The sequence below is a fragment of the Lobosporangium transversale genome, assembly GCF_002105155.1.
Source record: "Lobosporangium transversale strain NRRL 3116 chromosome Unknown BCR41scaffold_41, whole genome shotgun sequence".
NCBI classification, from domain to species: Eukaryota; Fungi; Mortierellomycota; class Mortierellomycetes; order Mortierellales; family Mortierellaceae; genus Lobosporangium; species Lobosporangium transversale.
The window spans coordinates 277,596-294,507 of NW_019029019.1; the positions used below are offsets into that span (position 1 = coordinate 277,596).

Consider the following 16,912-nt stretch of genomic DNA (forward strand, 5'->3'; position numbering starts at 1 on the left):
ACATTTATTATTTAGTGCTTTTTTTAGTCTACACTACACTAATATCATCGCCATGAAGTGCCAGCACGGATCGAAAATTCATCTGACGAGATATCGTAATCTTAAAGAGACCCAAAACCATACTCCTCGAGCCCCATTTCGAACGTCAACAACCCCTCCCCTCTACTTTTACCCTTCCCTTACAAAACATGATGCCGTTCAAGGCCACGGGCATACATCTTCCGGAAATAACCAATCTTGATAGTGGCTTGTTTCAACCATTTATTGTTGGAAAATTAAGGGGTAGGAATGATAGGAGATTTTGAGTCGTTTTGATGGTTTATGAAGCCGGCCACTTCCAGCTACAGATAAATGAAATAACTCTCTTAGACAATAAAAGAACAACACTACTCGAAGACTGAACGAGAACAGTCAGTACTCAAATAGCTCTTGTGTAAAAGAAGAAACAAAGAGCCAGATTTTCCTGAGCTGTTGCTCGTTAAGTAGTTGGTGGCGAACCCTCTCCACGTGACTAAAACTAAAACCAACAATATGGTCGATGGGCTCTTTCGATCATCGTTTATGAGCCTGCTCCGTCTGTGCCCTCCAAAAAGAAAAAAGAGAAAAAAAAGGGGGTTTGAAGGAATATGGCTGTTAACTCAACCCTTTCACACATGCCCTATCACAAATAATTCAGTCTGCTGGCTCTCCTATTACATAAGACCATTGCCATGAAGGATCGTAATACCAAGATTTTACTAGGTCAACATTTTTTTTTAAAGTCACATAAACTGCAGAGAAATATATTTTTTTGTTTCTCATGAATGCTTTGATACCGACCGAGGCGGCAGGCATGGGTAGCACGTAACCCGGCGCTTCGAGGCAAGGGTAGATTGCTTACCACCACCAGAGTTCCAGAGAAGACCTGAGACGATATCAAGGCCTATATCGATACTCAGAGTTGCCGTCGAGTATTCTTAAATGACTTTTTCGGCAATATTCACAGAGATAGCAGAGAAGGCGATAAAGAAGGCGGTCATAAAACCAAGGAGCAAAATCCCATCAGTGATTTCCCTATTTATATGCCCTATTAATGTGTATCGAGCGTTGGAGAAAACAATCGCAAAGAGCGACGTTAGCAGAGTGTATGGTCTTCAGAACATGTATCAGGACATTGCTGAAGTGGATGACAATATGAGGTTTGAGAGGGAGCTTGCCGGGTTTGAGTGCACCTTTGCGGACGTTTATTCATAAGATCCGATTTGGCAGAGAACTACTGCTGACGTGGACTCAACTAGTAGATTTCAAGAGGTTCCTAGCCATCATGACATACAGGAGCGAGCGCCGGAGGGAACAGTATTACGAGTGTCGATTTGACACTTCTATCGATTCGAAAACACATGTCCCAAAACAATATTGACAGAGTTCAAGACGTATGGTTCGAGAATCTCAAATGGATCATCAAGACCCCTTACGACGAAATCATTAAGGAGAGCTCAGCTATCGAGCCAAAAGTATCAAGACTCCCATGGATACTATGTTTGCTTTGAGCAAATATAAAGGACCTATTCATGTCCCAGAACTTATAGGCTATTACCACCTAGTGTGGAACTACGTGTTTGTTTGGCAAGTGGAAGAAGACTCTAACTGACAAGTGCTTTGGTGCGTTCGAAGATGAGAATGCTATTCACTTCCACAACTTCTATGTTGTGTCTCCGAAATATATAGTCATCCTTGTGAACTGTCTTTACATGTGGGACCTTATAAAGACCGTGGGTCTCCGGAAGTCGTGGTCTGGAGGCGAGCTTCATGCCAATTCAGTTGTCATCTATACAAAAAAGTCTATGAGAGGCGCGGAAGACTTTACTCCAACAGACGTATTCAAATACAAAAGGATTGTCGTCCCAAAAGAGAAGGTATATCTCGGCAACAGTATCATTTTGGGTGGAGGTACATAACATACAAGTTCAATATCTCCATATACAAATCCTTAAGATATTACGATAAGGCTAAGGGATCTTTATATACTCACAAATTTGATTGCCGTTACATAAAGCGCGAAGTATTAGAATATGACGACATTTTATTTTATGTATTTTTATTTCCAATGCATCTTATCCTGATGGGTGCGGCTCCTACACTATGGCTAGCTCGATGTAATAACAGTTCCTGCTGAGAAGAAAGAACGAAAACATAAAAAGGCAACTATCTGTGTGGATCAATAATGGATGGAGGATGGAGGAAGAAAGTAGTCTGTGTAAGTCTTTGAGGAAAGGGGTGTGCCAGAAGATAACACAATAATATTTATAGGGTTTTGACAACGTCAACACCATTTACAGTGGACATTGGTGTTTAAAGAACACATGTTTAGTGCTATTTTACTATACCAACCCCTGCTTGTGTAGAGGATGTGTTTGCCAAGTAACCAAAAAATAAGCGGAGCGATGTTTGGTTGCTTTGAGGCATAAACCAAACAATAGATACTGTCATGTTTATTCTTCGATCTTTATCAACTGCTGGGATAAACTATTGTAGAGGGAGAATGGGTACAGAACATCATGTAAGACCGTTCCTTGTCCAAATAATCATCGGATCAATCTCCTTGGTGATGAAAGAGGGCTCTTGCTGATTATCCTCCGAAAGGAAAAAAAAAACATCAAGAAGTAGAAAGGATTTCCACAAACAGATTTGGTATGGAAAAAATGCTAACGTGTACGTTCCTGCGTTTGCTTGTATTCAGGTGCTATACTTTGAAATGTGCTATTTTTTTCTTTGAGCCAAGGATATGTTTTATTATATCTTTGATGCCTCTATCACCTCGCTCACTCAGCTCTTTTGTCTTTTCTCTGTTCTTCATACGGAATCAGGACAATCATCCCTACACTTGCATCGATTCACATTCTTTTTTCAATTGCTTCCTCCATTACTTCTTTGAACCATCAGTCATTGTGACTGTTTTTGAAGACGCGTTTATTTTATTTGCGCCACTGAACTTGGAATTAGTTTGACAAACGTTAAGGTAATGGTGATAGCAAATAGTCATTTGAGATGTGGGGTGAGTGTAGAGGTGTTGGCGACCCAGGGTTAATCATTTTTACATTGGACATTGTGTGCGATGTAAGTCGACCTGGGTTCTAACTGGCGCACACTTTTTCTATGTCGACCTTGCTTTAAAAGCGGCTCAACTTTATTTCGATTTATGGCACAAAATATGATGTTCGATGATGTACTGTTATTAACCATTTCTTTCTTTTCTCTCTCTTTTTTTTGGGGATAAAAACCAAATAGAAAAAAAGAACCTCCGAGGTCTTGTGCGTTTTCAATGGATTTACTATACGACACCCAAAAGTTGCGAGCTTTACTTGAGAAGGACCAGAAGATCAACTTGAGGAAAGGCACGGTAGACACGTTTAAAGAAAATGGGTATGAATCCGTTGACCTGTATACCAAAAGACTAGTAGACATGTGCTCGTACGAATTTCAGATCGAAGCAGCAAAGGCACTGTTTGGCAAGATTCCAGACGACCACGATATCCGCCAACTCAGACGCGTAAAAAATAACGCCTTTCGGGGTCCCACCGATGACGAACTGAATGAAGATGATGGAAAACCAAATGGAGACAGTGGCGAGGTTGACGGGCCTGACGCAGAGGACTGGGTTCTTACCGGGGAGCCGGAGATGTACAACTATAAAGACATTGTCATAGCTGCAATCACTAAGAGTTTTGGCGACGAGACAGACCCCGAGCGGTACATCGGTTACGTGAGCCATATTTCCAAGATCCCACAAAGCGGCCTCCGTAGATATTTTTTTACATTTGACGCGCAAATATCTTCTTCCCAAGATATTGACGTGTTAATGTGGACGATTGGAAACCTTACATCCTACGAGCGTGTTGTGAATAGCCTTTCCGATAAGGATGCGATGAGGTCGATACCAAAGCTATTTTTAAAAGCTCCTGTGACAGACATTAGCCCCCTTACAGACGATACTGTAGACATTCCAGATGGTGTGCCCGAGTCGATGAATCAATCGCAAAAAGTTGCGATATCAAGGGCAATCCAGGAAGATGGGGACAAGGTGGTGCTGATCCAGGGTCCTCCTGGATGCGGTAAATCGACGACTATCGCTGAAATGATCCATTTACTTACCTCTCATGACCGAGGTAACACAGGAATGCAGGTTCTGGCGTGTGCACAGACGAACGTTGCTGTGGCGGATCTTGCGTTTAAGTATGTTACCACTAAAAAGCCTGCCAATTTTAAGTGTGTTATGGATATGAGGCCACCCAAGATAACCGATAGCCGCAAGAGAGCTGTGCTTGAGCCATTTACAATTACCGCCCGATATCACCAAGTTGTCAATGCTGTGTTGCATACCATCATACGCGTCTTTGGGCGTACCCCCACCGCGTGTCACGGGAGCACGACAAGAAATGAAGTTAGGAGTATTGTGGCCTCCGATTTCAGGAAGTGTATGGAAAGTGGTTTAATCAAGCTACTGCCTCCGAAAGCCTGTAAGCTTCTTATGTCTATGGAGGCTGCGATCAGCGATTCTGCGCTGCCGTCTACCGATTTGACTCAGGTGAAACGTCTTGTTTCAGGAATGCGCAACGAACTAGAGCTCTTTTTTGAACCCGTCGAGCTTGAGTCGTTGCTCGAACTTTGCAGTGTTGATCAGCATACCGGCTCGTCGCCACGCTCTAAAACCATACCTATTTACGGGTGGGTGAAGCAAGCTCTTCTCGACGAAGCGTCTGTCGTATTTTGCACGATTAATATTGGGATATCGTTGACTTTTAAGAGACGCCTGGAAAGACTAGCGTATATCGTTGTCGATGAGGCAGCGCAGGCGCTAGAGCCAGATGTGGCTGCACTAATGTGTGTTGATTCGTACTTTCGCCGCCTAATTTTGGTTGGAGACCCAAAGCAGCTTCGAGGATATTGTGCGTCCAACCGAGGCAAGCGCGAGATGATGGACCGCAGCCTCATGGAGCGCCTCCAGACATACCGGCTGTGCCATTCTACACTCCTCGATGTGCAATATCGCATGCATCAAGACATCTGCAATTTCGTGTCTCGAACCTTCTACGATAACAGATTGACCTCCGATGCGTCGATTCAAAGCAGGAGAGCTGTTACAGCACTAGCACCTATTATGCACGTTATGTTCCTGGGATCTCAGATGGCACAATCGACAATCACGACAACGAGCGTGGTGAATATCGACGAGGCTAGATACATTGTTGCCCATGTATTCAAGGTGTTATTGCAATCCAGGCAGAATCAAGTCCTCTTGACTAATACTGTGACTAAGTCAATCTCTTATGCTGCCGTGACGAAAAACACAGAAAAGGTAGAGACGCGACAGCCTGTAGAGGTCGCCAAGATCACTATCGGGATCATATGTATCTACAAGGCACAGGCCAACGTTATACGCTGTCTAGTCGAGAAGTCTCAAAACGCCTATAAAGGATTTGGAGCCGAAATAGTAGTTAACACCATAGATTCGTTTCAGGGGCAGGAGTGCGACATTATCTATGTAGCGCTTACAAGGACTACACAAATTAACACTTTTATGGACAATGCTAATCGCGTTAACGTCGCAATTTCGAGAGCTCGGCACCATCTGATTGTAGTGGGAGATGCAAAACTTTCGCTGGCAGCCAAACAAGACGCCCCATCATCCTACTGGCATAGCCTGTGTATGGGCAGAAGATCCATGGTTATCGAACCAAAGTACATCAGGAGCATGCCTCAATACGATGGGCCGGAACGCGTTACTGTTATGAAGGCTGCGGTAATACAAGCAGCGCCGGCCACAATCAAAGAGATCATAGCTAAGGGACTGGCTGCCACAACTCCCATTTGGACTATCCACTACGAGAGACTCACGATAGACCCGAAAACCCCGCAAGGGATCCATATACTCGAATATGTCGTGCAAGCACTAGCCAGTGGAGATTTTGACACGGGAAATGGCGGTAGGACAACAAGACCCTTATTCGGTAAAAAACAAAAAGGGGCATCCCTGTTTTTCGTTACCACAGTGTGTGGGGTAGTGTGCCTTGCGTGGACCGTGAGAGTGCACGGGCAGCGCCAGGCCATTGAGCTTCTTGGCATCGGAGACAAAACATTCGTTGAAAAGACGGCCTGGCCGTTGCTCCGTCGCGACATCGAAGGGCAACCGGAATGGAAACTCTTTGCGTCTATGAGCCTGTGGTCGTCTGGTATAAGCGTAGACCTCTCCAAGGATATGCCAAAAAGTACGTCGTTGCTCTATGTGCCCGCAGATATAGAAATTCCTGTCGACGACGCCTTGGCGGATGTACCAGAGAATGGGCACCTTCTGATCGACCACGACCACATTAAAGCCATGTCCTTTATGAGATCCAGCCCCACTATGGTCCTTGGAGGTGGGGGTACTGGCAAGACGGAGTGCATGCTGGATATGATTGAGCAGCAACTGGACATGGATACAGACCTTGGCAACGTGCAGCTCTATTTGGGAGCGACTGATTCGTTAGCCAACTGGTCGTCGATGAGACTATTAAAACGGGAGAACATAACGGAGCAAGGCTTTAAGATGGTATCGTTCACCAGTCTCCCATCTCTACTCTCAAAGCTCTACATGTCGAATAGCACCATACGCGGGAAGCTCTTTGTGGATCGGGATATCTTTAGATCCGAATATATGGATGCCATGCCTGCAATGGTCCGCAGTATTGGCGCCGATGAGCTCTACGACGCTATCCACGCGCGCATGGATATAGAGACAGAGAACGGCATTAGTTCTCTTAGGCCAGAGTACAAGACAGCACACAAGGTCTATGAACTGGTCAAAGCGTCGCGTGGCCACATCGACGCTTACGACCTTCACGCACTCGTCGAGCAAGACCCGCAACGATTAGTGGCCATGGCATCGAAGATTGCACGCATCTACTTAGATGAGGTCCAAGATATATCATGGACAATGTGGTCTGTAATCGAGGTAATGCTGTCTGCACGCACCTCGAGCGTGGTGTGTGCTGGTGATTTCACACAGCGACTTACACCAGGGATTTCGGTCAATGGTATAAAAAGCCTCATCTATAAACACCTCCCCAAGAGTATGGAGACCATTAGATTCAAGACAAATTATCGATCGGACCCCAACATTATATCACTCGCAAACCGTATCCAATCGTACACCCACATGAGAGAACACGCAATGGAACCATCTCTCTACCCTCAGGAAAGCAGCAACTCCGTGACACTGGTAGAGATACAGGACATCGAGCATGAAAACGTAGCCGATGATGTGTTGCACTATATCGGAGTTCCGTCCAACAACTATAGAGCTGCGATCGTCACATCGTCGTCATGGGCATATCGGCTTCGTGAGACTTTGGGTAAATCTCACAATGTCTTTAGTGCTTACGAGTGTAAGGGTCTCGAGTTCGACCTTGTTGTGTGTTGGGATCTCTTCAACCCAAGCATGGATGTAAAAACATCGACTCTAAGGCGTAACATGGGGGCTGCCACCTTAGATAAGGGCAATATTGAGGAAGACGAAAACTTTGAGATATACTTGAACCATCTCTACGTAACCGTTACAAGGGCACGCAAGCACCTTATAATGGTCGTTCCATCATGCGATAGATCTAGCATTATGGTCAAGGCACTTGGGATTAGCGATATGGTCCATTACAGTGAGGTTCGGGAGCGTGGACCTCTGCCTGAAATTATCATTCCAATAGACGAGCTCAGCGTGTCTGACGATCTAAGAATGGCGATTGTGATGAGAGAAAGAGGATTGCTCCAGCAGGCCCTCAACGTCTTTGAGCAGTACGGCGACGCTGCACAAGCAGGATTTACGAGAGCTCTAATTCATCGAAATGAACACAGGCTTCGCGGGGAAGACCACGAGATCCAGCTTTGTATTTCTGAGTGTTACGGTGTAATCGAGGTATTGCAACAGTCGACGGATAGTGTTCTCAAAATCGAGGATGTAAAGCTATTCCTTACCCAGGCACTGGTCGCTGATAAGCAGTATGCTGAAGCATGTCTGCTTTACAAGGAGTTGGAGATGGAAGACGAACTGGTCGCGTGTCTAATCGAGGCAGTCGAATCAAAGTCTGGAGATGTGGTGCGGCTACGATACCTAATATCCGAAAAAGCTGTAGCTATCTGGGAGCATTTCAAGGACAACAAGAGATATGCAAGATTTGTTGTTGCGTTAATGCTTGTGTTTAAATCTTCGACTGTAGACCTAATCCAGTCGATGATCACGCACATTCCATCCAAAGCAGGGCTCACTATGCTGCACAACTCCCTGATAGAGGCCGATAAAAGCGTATCCCCCATATGGGAAGTATTCCGAAGAAGAAAGTGGCTGCAGGTGGGGTCTGGATCGGAAGAGTCGGAGGAACTGACATTCTTAGAATGGAGCTCATTGCGGCGCCTCGATGGCCAACACTCCAACGAAGACTTGGTTTACATTATTTCTACTGGTTGCTTGCCAGAATCTCAGTCGTCAATAGCCTGTCTGTTTGTTGGGCCTAGAAACAACAAGACTACAAAAACCTTGTCGCTCAATATCCAATCGGGTGCTATGCTAAAGGCGTGTCGGTCGCTGGAAATACCTTTGAAGCATGTTTCAACGAAGATGAGAGAGCTCTCCTGCCCTCTGACAGATTTTATGGCACTCCATTCCCAAATAAGTGGGGAAGAATCAAGAATGTACCTGCTTGCTGAGGCGTACAAGACGCATAAGCTCAAGATGAGGGGTAGCGAGCACCAACTCACTCTCTTTAAATGGTGTGCTAAGATGAGTGGAGGTACGAACATCATCGATATGATCTGTACCATGCTTAAGGAGGACAGAGATATGTTGCTTGGCATCTACAGCCCAGATAACACTATAAACGTAACACAGAAAGTACTACTTCAGGTGCTGAATGAGAGGGATATATAGGTACGCTAGTTTAGACTTGTCCGACTGCAGATCCATCGAGCATCAAGTATCATAAGTGATCCACATTTTCTTAAAATAAACCACTCTGATTTCTCCTCTCCCTGATTTGATATGAAATGTGGCCTTGTGTTAGCTTCAAGCTCTGTTTTTCCAATATGCCAAATATATGTTATCTATTAGGGATTTAGTTATTTGGAGCAGTAGAATCCTGTTGCTTTGTCTAAGATCATAAAGGTAGGGCTTTTTGTTTGATCCAACACACCATTTGCTCGGTGGTTCATGCGTAGTGGTAGCCGAAATGTTGGTATCATCTATTTCTATTACTTGAGGCCATAGAGACCGTAAATGGCTTCAGAGCTAGTTACGTAACTACAATCACATCATAAGCCTAATCATTGGCCTGATAAAGTTTTTTTTATGTATTTTAGTCTACACTACACTATTCTACTAATATCATCACGGAGTGGCAGCCTGGATCGAAAATCATCTAACTGGAAATCATAACCTGAAAGGGAACTAAAGCTCTACTTCTCAAGCCCCGTTTCGAACATCCACAACCTCTCCCCTCTACTTTTACCCTTTTCTTACAAAATCATAGTGCCGCTCAAGCCCATAAGCATATACCTTCCGGAAATAACTAATTTTGATAGTGAGTTGTCTCAACCATTTATACATAATATGGTTGATGGGCTCTTTCGAGCATCGTTTATGAGCCTGATCTGTGTGCTCTCTAAAAAAATAGAAAAAAAAGGAGTGCGTTGATAGAAATGAATAAAGAGATTTGAAGGAATATGGCTTTCAACTCATCTCTCTCTTTCACACACGCCTTGTCACGTATAACACAGCCTTTTAGCTCTCCTATTACATACGACCATTGCCATAAAGGAAGGTCTTTTTTTTTTTTTTTTTTTTTTTTTTTAAAAGTCACATTTTGTCTGCCATGAATGCTTTGATACCGACCGAGGCGGCAGGCATGGGCAGCACGCAACTCGGCGCTTCGAAGCGAGGATAGATTGCTTATCACCGCCAGAATTCCAGAGAGAACCGAAGACGATATCAAGGCCTATGTCGATAGTCAGAGTAGTCGTCGAGTATTCTTAAATGGCTTTTTCAGCAATGTTCACAGAGATGTTGAGAACTGCTGTGGCAATTGTGATCCCGAAATGCAGGAGCGTCCACCACTACTGGAGACCAGAGATGGTTGACGCAGAATCCAGCAGAGCGACTAACCGACATAGGGCCTAGGAGGTGGCAGCAGGAAAATAGGTACAAGAAATTACTGCATGGAGAAACAGTGCGTTCAACAGCGACTTCAGTGGCCAATACTCATTATTTGACGAAGATATTGTCATGAAGAACGACATGGCCGAGCTTGCTATCAAGGGCGCTGGCATTGTGGTGCCAGAGCTGATTCTCTCTGCTATCCGTTGTCAGTTTCCTAAAATTGAATACCCACCAGCTCTGCGCAAAATTATAATAGCTTTGAACAGAGTCATCATTTCGACAAGGTAGCGAAAAAGTGGTCGTTTATCACTCGAGGAAGAAGATTCCTAATCACTACAATGGCTATGAAGCACTAGAACCAGGCTCGGCCCTTTGGTTGTTTGACGACAAAGGATGTGCAGCCACTTCAGCGCTTTTGAATCTACTATTAGAGAATCTTCCAGTGCAAGCTCAGCTTTAAATGCCATCACTATAAGGACTACTGTATCTCTCAGAATTATAGTGCGTTCCACCTAGTCGCAAAAATAAACCTTATTTTTTAATGGGACCAGATTTCAGTCCATTCACTCTTACAGGCGAAACATACTCCATGAACTACTCTGAAGACTATTATATAAAAGAATTGTGAGGAAAGCCAAAAGGGATTAGACGGGTTCTTATAGAAAGGAAACTTTGGAGAAAGGATCTTAAGATGATATGTGCGAGCTGCAAGGTTCGTGATTATTCTAATAATCAAAGCTCATGTTGTTGTACACGCATTTTGGAGCTACAGAGGATTTTATGGCGCAGCGATCATTTCTAGAGGAGATTGCAGACAAACATGAGCAGCAAATCATTTTCTATCCAAAGTACCACTGCGAATTGAACTTCATCGAGATGTTCTGGGGTGCAAGCAAGCGCTATACTAGAGCAAACTGTGACTATACTTTCAAGGGACTGCAAGAAACAATACCAGCGGCATTGGCTTCTGTAACTATACTCAGTATTCGAAAGTACGCAAGGAGGAGTTTTCGATACATGGACGCATATAGGAAGGGTTTGTCTGGCCACGTTGCCGAGCTGCAAGTGAATCCCATAGGCGTATTCCAGCCAATTGGGATTTGAGGACAGAATAGACTACCCTTAATATCGTTATGATGTCATCTCAATTAAAGTTTCAGCCAATCATAATTTAAGATTTTTTGGTGCAATTTTTCCCTCTCATAGAGAATTGGCAAACGAACAACATTACGATGAGTTTTCTTGTCTGGCTCTCATGGAGAGTGAGGGCATACATTTCCCCCGTGGTCCATTATTTTTCACAAAAAAAGTGCGTGACTAAGTGGAAGACACTGTACCATTGCATTCGGAGTCACAGGAGCCACCGCTGGCTTATGAGACGTTACCCCAAAGGGTAGAGCTGCGTCGTCGGGCTGTGCAAAAATGTAAGGATATGGCTGCGGAATGAGTGGAAAGAGGCCTTATGGTAGTGAAAAAAGTGAAGCTGCGAAGCCAACATCTCTCTAATAGTTTGGAAGAGAATGAAGCATTGCGGACAGGGGAAAAACCTTTTGCACAAGGGCCACTGGAGTGCTGACTGTTCTCATTCAGGTAAAGAACCCTCCACAACGCTTACCACTAGTAGCACATAGATTATTAAAGCTTCCTTCTTTTGCACAAGAACCGTTGGGGCACTGGCTGTTCTCGTTCAGTCTTTTGTATTGTGTTGTTATTTATTTGCGTTCAAGAAGCATTTTGTCTATCTGTCGCTGGGAATGACTTCACAAACCACCAAAAAGGCCAAGTTTCTCTATTCAATTAGCCCTAAATTTCCCAACAGTGTTAATCCTGAGAAAAAAAAGGGTGTGTTGCAATGCGCTTGCCATACATGATGTTGTTGTCGAAGTTGAACCGCGTTTGACGGAACAAATTGTTACGAAGATCTTCCCCAGCACCCTTTTTGGATCATATGTGCGGCTGAGTGTGAGGTCCGGAAAAGGGGTTATCGCTATCATCGCCAGCGCATTCCATAGGTTCATCCCAATCATCAGCTGGCTGACACTATTAAATCATTGGTAGACGATATTGAACAGCCTGTTTTCTGGAAGAGCCACGTTTACATCGGCATGTGGACCATCAGCCACAGAACGCCCACTCTCTTCAAAAGGAGAAAGAGAAGGGATAGGAAAAGGTTAAGGGCACCGCAAAATAGAGTTCGCGCCATCACTAGGAGACGCCGGCAATATTGTTTCTAAGGGGGCTGACTGCAAGCCAAGCGCACTCGACTCATAAAAAACTTTCATACTTTGACTGAGCTACGATGCTTGGGCAAAGTCCTTGGATGGTATGAACCCCATCAAGGTGGTTCCAAAAATGCCCCATCGAGAGGCTGTTGGTGTACCAGTCTTGGATCTGGCAGAGGTAGTGGCAAAGCTGGGCTACGGCCGGGAACGAACGACTGTTGGGTTGAAGTAGGAGTGGCAACAGCTGTTCACCGACAGATAAATCAGTGTTTTTTTTTTTTTTTTTTTTTTTTTTTTTTTTTGGATTTAAGCTCATGTCAGCTTTGAAAAAGAAAAGGGGAAGAGGAAAAGGGACCTGCATAGCCTTTGGCATAGGCTCCGAAAAGCCGGTGCGGTATCTTTCCATACGCCTGCACCTGATGGTTAGACCAGTGTCCATATTCGGCGGAAGAGTTAGGTGTAGAGCCATCTAAACAATTTCTTTAGTATAAACTGCCCTGGGAACTGAATAAAATATTAAGGAATGGCCATTACACTGCTGATTGGGAACAAAAATGATCAGCATGCTCTAGGACTTATTTAATAGCCTCACTAGCTCTTATAAACACTTTAGACACCAACGTACCTCTCTCCGCTTCACTTTGTCACGTCTCCTCACCATGTGGAGAGGAAAAGGAAATAATATTGTGAACTTCCAGGACCAGAAATATTGTTTGACATCACAGTAAAGCGAGCTTTGATAGAGGGTGATGTACTTGATACGTAGCCGACGCACTATTGCTATCTCAATCACCCTTACTCTTTTCTTCCTCAGTGGGTGCTATAGGGTAAATAGTAACCATACTGTGCCTAGTCCAATTTATTTGCAGCACTACTACTGTATTATTTCCGCCATAAATGTCTAAGGCTATCAATCCTCTGTGGAGATTTAAATGACGCACATGACGGATCTAAGAGTGAACCATGGCATGCTGCAAAAGGTGTGCTTATTTTAGGTCTATGAATGGGATTTGTATCTTTGAAATATGTTTAATACCGCCTCTATTATCTGAAAAGAGAGCGAAGGCACACTATTTCAGTCGCCTGTGCTACCGCAGCACTATGTCGATATTTGTTCTTAGTGAAGAGTCTTTTGGCATTAAGAGAGTCCACCTAAGGTGTGGTCAAGATTGCATACAACCACATGCATCTTGACGCAGGTAGTTGCTTGCGTGGATTGTAAGGCGTATTTTATCTTGGCATCCTGTTGTAACGCCTTCAAATTATGTGCATATATTCTGAATACTAGAAGTTCATCCAAGTCTTGCCGGCCGCTTTTCGACTAGGTATTGGGTGGTAAGCGAGCACATTGGATGAAATGTTGCTAAGTGACTAGAAACATATTATTAGGGAATATTTATAATTACCACTGTGTGACTCGAACATAGGACTTTTTATTCTTGAGTGCGCCCTGGAGGAGGAGTGTTGTCATCAGGTAGGACGGCGGAGAGCTTGAGCTTTGGAAATAAATCATATCAAATGTTCTCCACATCATAGAGTCTACTAATAACTTTCAAACGTGTATAAAAAGCCCACCATTTCTTTCATCTCCCAGATTACTTATCCATACATCTACTCCATTCGATAACCAAGTAAAAGTAACATTACTTTATCTGTTTGTTGTCATCATTATGTCTCAAGATCAGTTCCATCACTATATACCACGCTTCATATTGAAGAGCTTCTCTGATTACCTCCAACTGAAACCTTCAAGTATTTTCTCACCAAATGCCTCAGGCAACTTCACAGAAGAGGCTTTTTCAAAAGGCCCAGTGGGGAGCAAGGGAAATAGTGGGGGGGATAGCGTGGGAAGCAACAGGAAAGGTAACAGAAGGAAAAGCAGTGGGGTCAGCAAAAGAGATAGCAGAGAAGGCGATAGAGAAGGCGGTCATGAAACCAAGGAGCAAATCCTAATATTGATTCCCTATTAATGTGTATTGAGCGTTGGAGAAAACAATCGCCAGAGCGACACTAGCAGAGTGTATGGTCTTCAGAACATGTATCAGGACATTGCTGAAGTGGATGATAATATGAGGTTTGAGAGGGAGCTCGCCAAGTTGGAGTGCACCTCTGCGACGTTTATTCATAAGATCCGATCTGGCGAAGAACTACTGCTGAGGTGGACTCAACTAGCAGACTTCAAGAGGTTCCTAGCTATCATGACATACAGGAGCGAGCGCCGGAGGGAACAGTATTACGAGTGTCGATTTGACACTTCTATCGATTCGAAAACACATGTCCCAAAACAATATTGACAGAGTTCAAGACGTATGGTTCGAGAATCTCAAATGGATCATCAAGACCCCTTACGACGAAATCATTAAGGAGAGCTCAGCTATCGATCCGAAAGGCGTCAAGACTCCCATGGATACTATGTTTGCTTTGAGCAAATATAAAGGACCTATTTACGTTGCAGAACTTATGGACTATTATAACTTAGTGTGCAACTACGTGTGTGTCTGGCAAGCGGAAGAAGGGCCTGAATTTATCCTAACCGACAAGTGCTCTGTTGGGTTCGAAGGTGAGGATGCTATCCACTTCCACAGCTTCTATGTTGTGTCTCCGAAATATATGGTCGTTCTTGTGAACCGTCTTTACATGTGGGACCTTATGAAGACCACGGGTCTCCGGAAGTCGTGATTTTGGGGCAGGCTCCATACCAGCCCAGGTGCCATATATACGAAAAGGCTATGGGTGATCCGAAAGGCTTTACTCCAATAGACATGTTAAAATACTCAAGCGTTGCTGTTTTAAAAGAGAAGGTGTATCTCTGCAACAGTATCCTCTTGGATGCAAGCCCCAAGTGCATAGCATACAGACCCAATGTACCCAAGTATAGGTCCTTGAGTTACTATGGCAAGACTAAAGAAGATCTGTTTACCTGAAGCGCGAAGTGTTGACCAATCTTACGGCAGAGATGAACAGAATATATTGCTCCTAGGTTCTCCTGAAAGACCCTTCTAGGATATTGTACTTCTTCCACTTCTCCTCATAAACAAAGATTATAGTTGTTAAGTACAGCTTGGTGAAAATAAAGCAATGGACTTCTTAGCCAGCACTAATAAGGAGCCGATATGGAAGCTTGGAGGAGGATGAGTATAGGAATGAGGATGGCGACATTTTTATTTGGTTCTCATTTTTAATTTTATTTCTAGCGCATCCCATCTTGAAGGATGCGACTTCTGTATGATGACCAACTCGATACAATAGCAGTTATTCTGTTAAGAAGAAAGAAAGAAGACATGAAAAGACAGCTATCTGTGTGGACCAACTATGAATGGAGGGTAAAAGAGGAAAGAAGTCTATGAAAGTCCTCGATGGGCAGGGGTGCGCCAGATAATAATATGGTAATATTCTGGAGAGCTTTAACAGCTTCAACCAGTATTTACCATACAATGGGCGCTGGTCTTAAAAGAACACATGTTTAGCGGTATTTACTTATACCAGTCCCTCCTTGTGTAGAGGATGTGTTGGCGGAACAATGGTCTACTGAATGGTCTACGAAGGACGACCTATTCACATTGTCATAGGTACCATGGACGTATGTGTGTGTCACCTTTCTTCATTGAAAATCCGACGAGAAATAAAGAAAAATAAACTAAATAAAAAGATCCCTCTGCCCTGCAACTCTGATCTACATCTACTTCTCGAGCCAAAAAGGGGTGGTGTGGGTGGGACATACGTCCATGGTACCTATGACAATGTGAATAGGTCGTCCTTCGTAGACCATTCAGTAGACCATTGTCTACGGTACCATGTCCGTATGTGGCTCCAGAGGGATCGCCAAAGAGAACTAAACTAAAACAAAACTAAAACTAAAAGAAAACTGAACGAAATGAACAACTAACTAAAGAAAATCTAGCCTAGAGTGCTCATGGACATGTTGTTGGAGGTGGCACTCGACAAACGGTAGTGCTTCTCGAAGACTTTCGGGGACGACCAATTCCCCTGCACCATGATATCAGCCACTGGTACGCCTGCTATAGCCGCGAGCGTAGAACCTAAGGCTCGGAGCTTAGGAGCTTTCTTGTCTCCTAAATCCATCAGCGAAGAAATCCTACTCATGTGGGAGCCAATAGTAGTCGCACGCGCCGGCTGGGTGTGGTCTTTCACAAATCTAATCAAAGGTACAATGCTTCTTGTTGGGTCCTTCGGATGAGGAGAGGTAGTGGAAGGACAAGACAGCCTGTCCAGGTAAGCGGTGTATGCGTCGACAGGGCATAGCTTCTTGTCAAAGTGAGAACCAATGGTCACATGCTTAATGATACGTTGCCCATCACTCTTCTCTTTTGGGAAAACAACAACAAGCTGAAGCTTCCCTAACACAATCTTGGAGAGACTGACATCTACACATCTGATGTCGTCTGGTCTCATGAAGCCACAGACGCCTAAGAGCCAACACAGCTTCCATGTAAGCTCCTCAAAAGGCAACTCCATATTTGCTGATGACTGCCGAAAATGGTCCAAAACAGGTGTGATGTCAAAGTGACCA

The 16,912-nt window shown here is 44.2% G+C and overlaps 3 protein-coding genes across 3 annotated transcripts; all 3 read left to right on the plus strand.

Annotated features, from left to right (window-relative positions):
• Positions 1-1,379: 1,379 nt before the first annotated feature.
• Positions 1,380-1,937, plus strand: BCR41DRAFT_399686 (hypothetical protein; the record flags this gene model as incomplete). Its single annotated transcript, XM_022029083.1, has 2 exons — positions 1,380-1,493; positions 1,611-1,937. The coding sequence occupies 2 exons, from the start codon at positions 1,380-1,382 to the stop codon at positions 1,935-1,937; spliced, it is 441 nt and encodes a 146-aa protein (XP_021878044.1).
• An 884-nt stretch (positions 1,938-2,821) lies between these two features.
• Positions 2,822-9,037, plus strand: BCR41DRAFT_360164 (P-loop containing nucleoside triphosphate hydrolase protein). The gene is made up of 2 exons (XM_022025315.1): positions 2,822-2,998; positions 3,268-9,037. The coding sequence occupies exon 2, from the start codon at positions 3,302-3,304 to the stop codon at positions 8,933-8,935; it is 5,634 nt and encodes a 1,877-aa protein (XP_021878045.1). The 5' UTR covers positions 2,822-2,998; positions 3,268-3,301; the 3' UTR covers positions 8,936-9,037.
• Positions 9,038-14,040: 5,003 nt separating this feature from the next.
• On the plus strand, positions 14,041-15,305 carry BCR41DRAFT_360166 (hypothetical protein; the record flags this gene model as incomplete). The annotated part of the gene is made up of 4 exons (XM_022025316.1): positions 14,041-14,307; positions 14,371-14,611; positions 14,679-15,056; positions 15,089-15,305. The coding sequence occupies exons 1-4, from the start codon at positions 14,052-14,054 to the stop codon at positions 15,303-15,305; spliced, it is 1,092 nt and encodes a 363-aa protein (XP_021878046.1). The 5' UTR covers positions 14,041-14,051.
• Between the last annotated feature and the right edge of the window lie 1,607 nt (positions 15,306-16,912).

Bases quoted from the DNA above. Each gene is read 5' to 3' on its own strand.
- BCR41DRAFT_360164 (XM_022025315.1), top strand. From the start codon at position 3,302: ATGGATTTACTATACGACACCCAAAAGTTGCGAGCTTTACTTGAGAAG.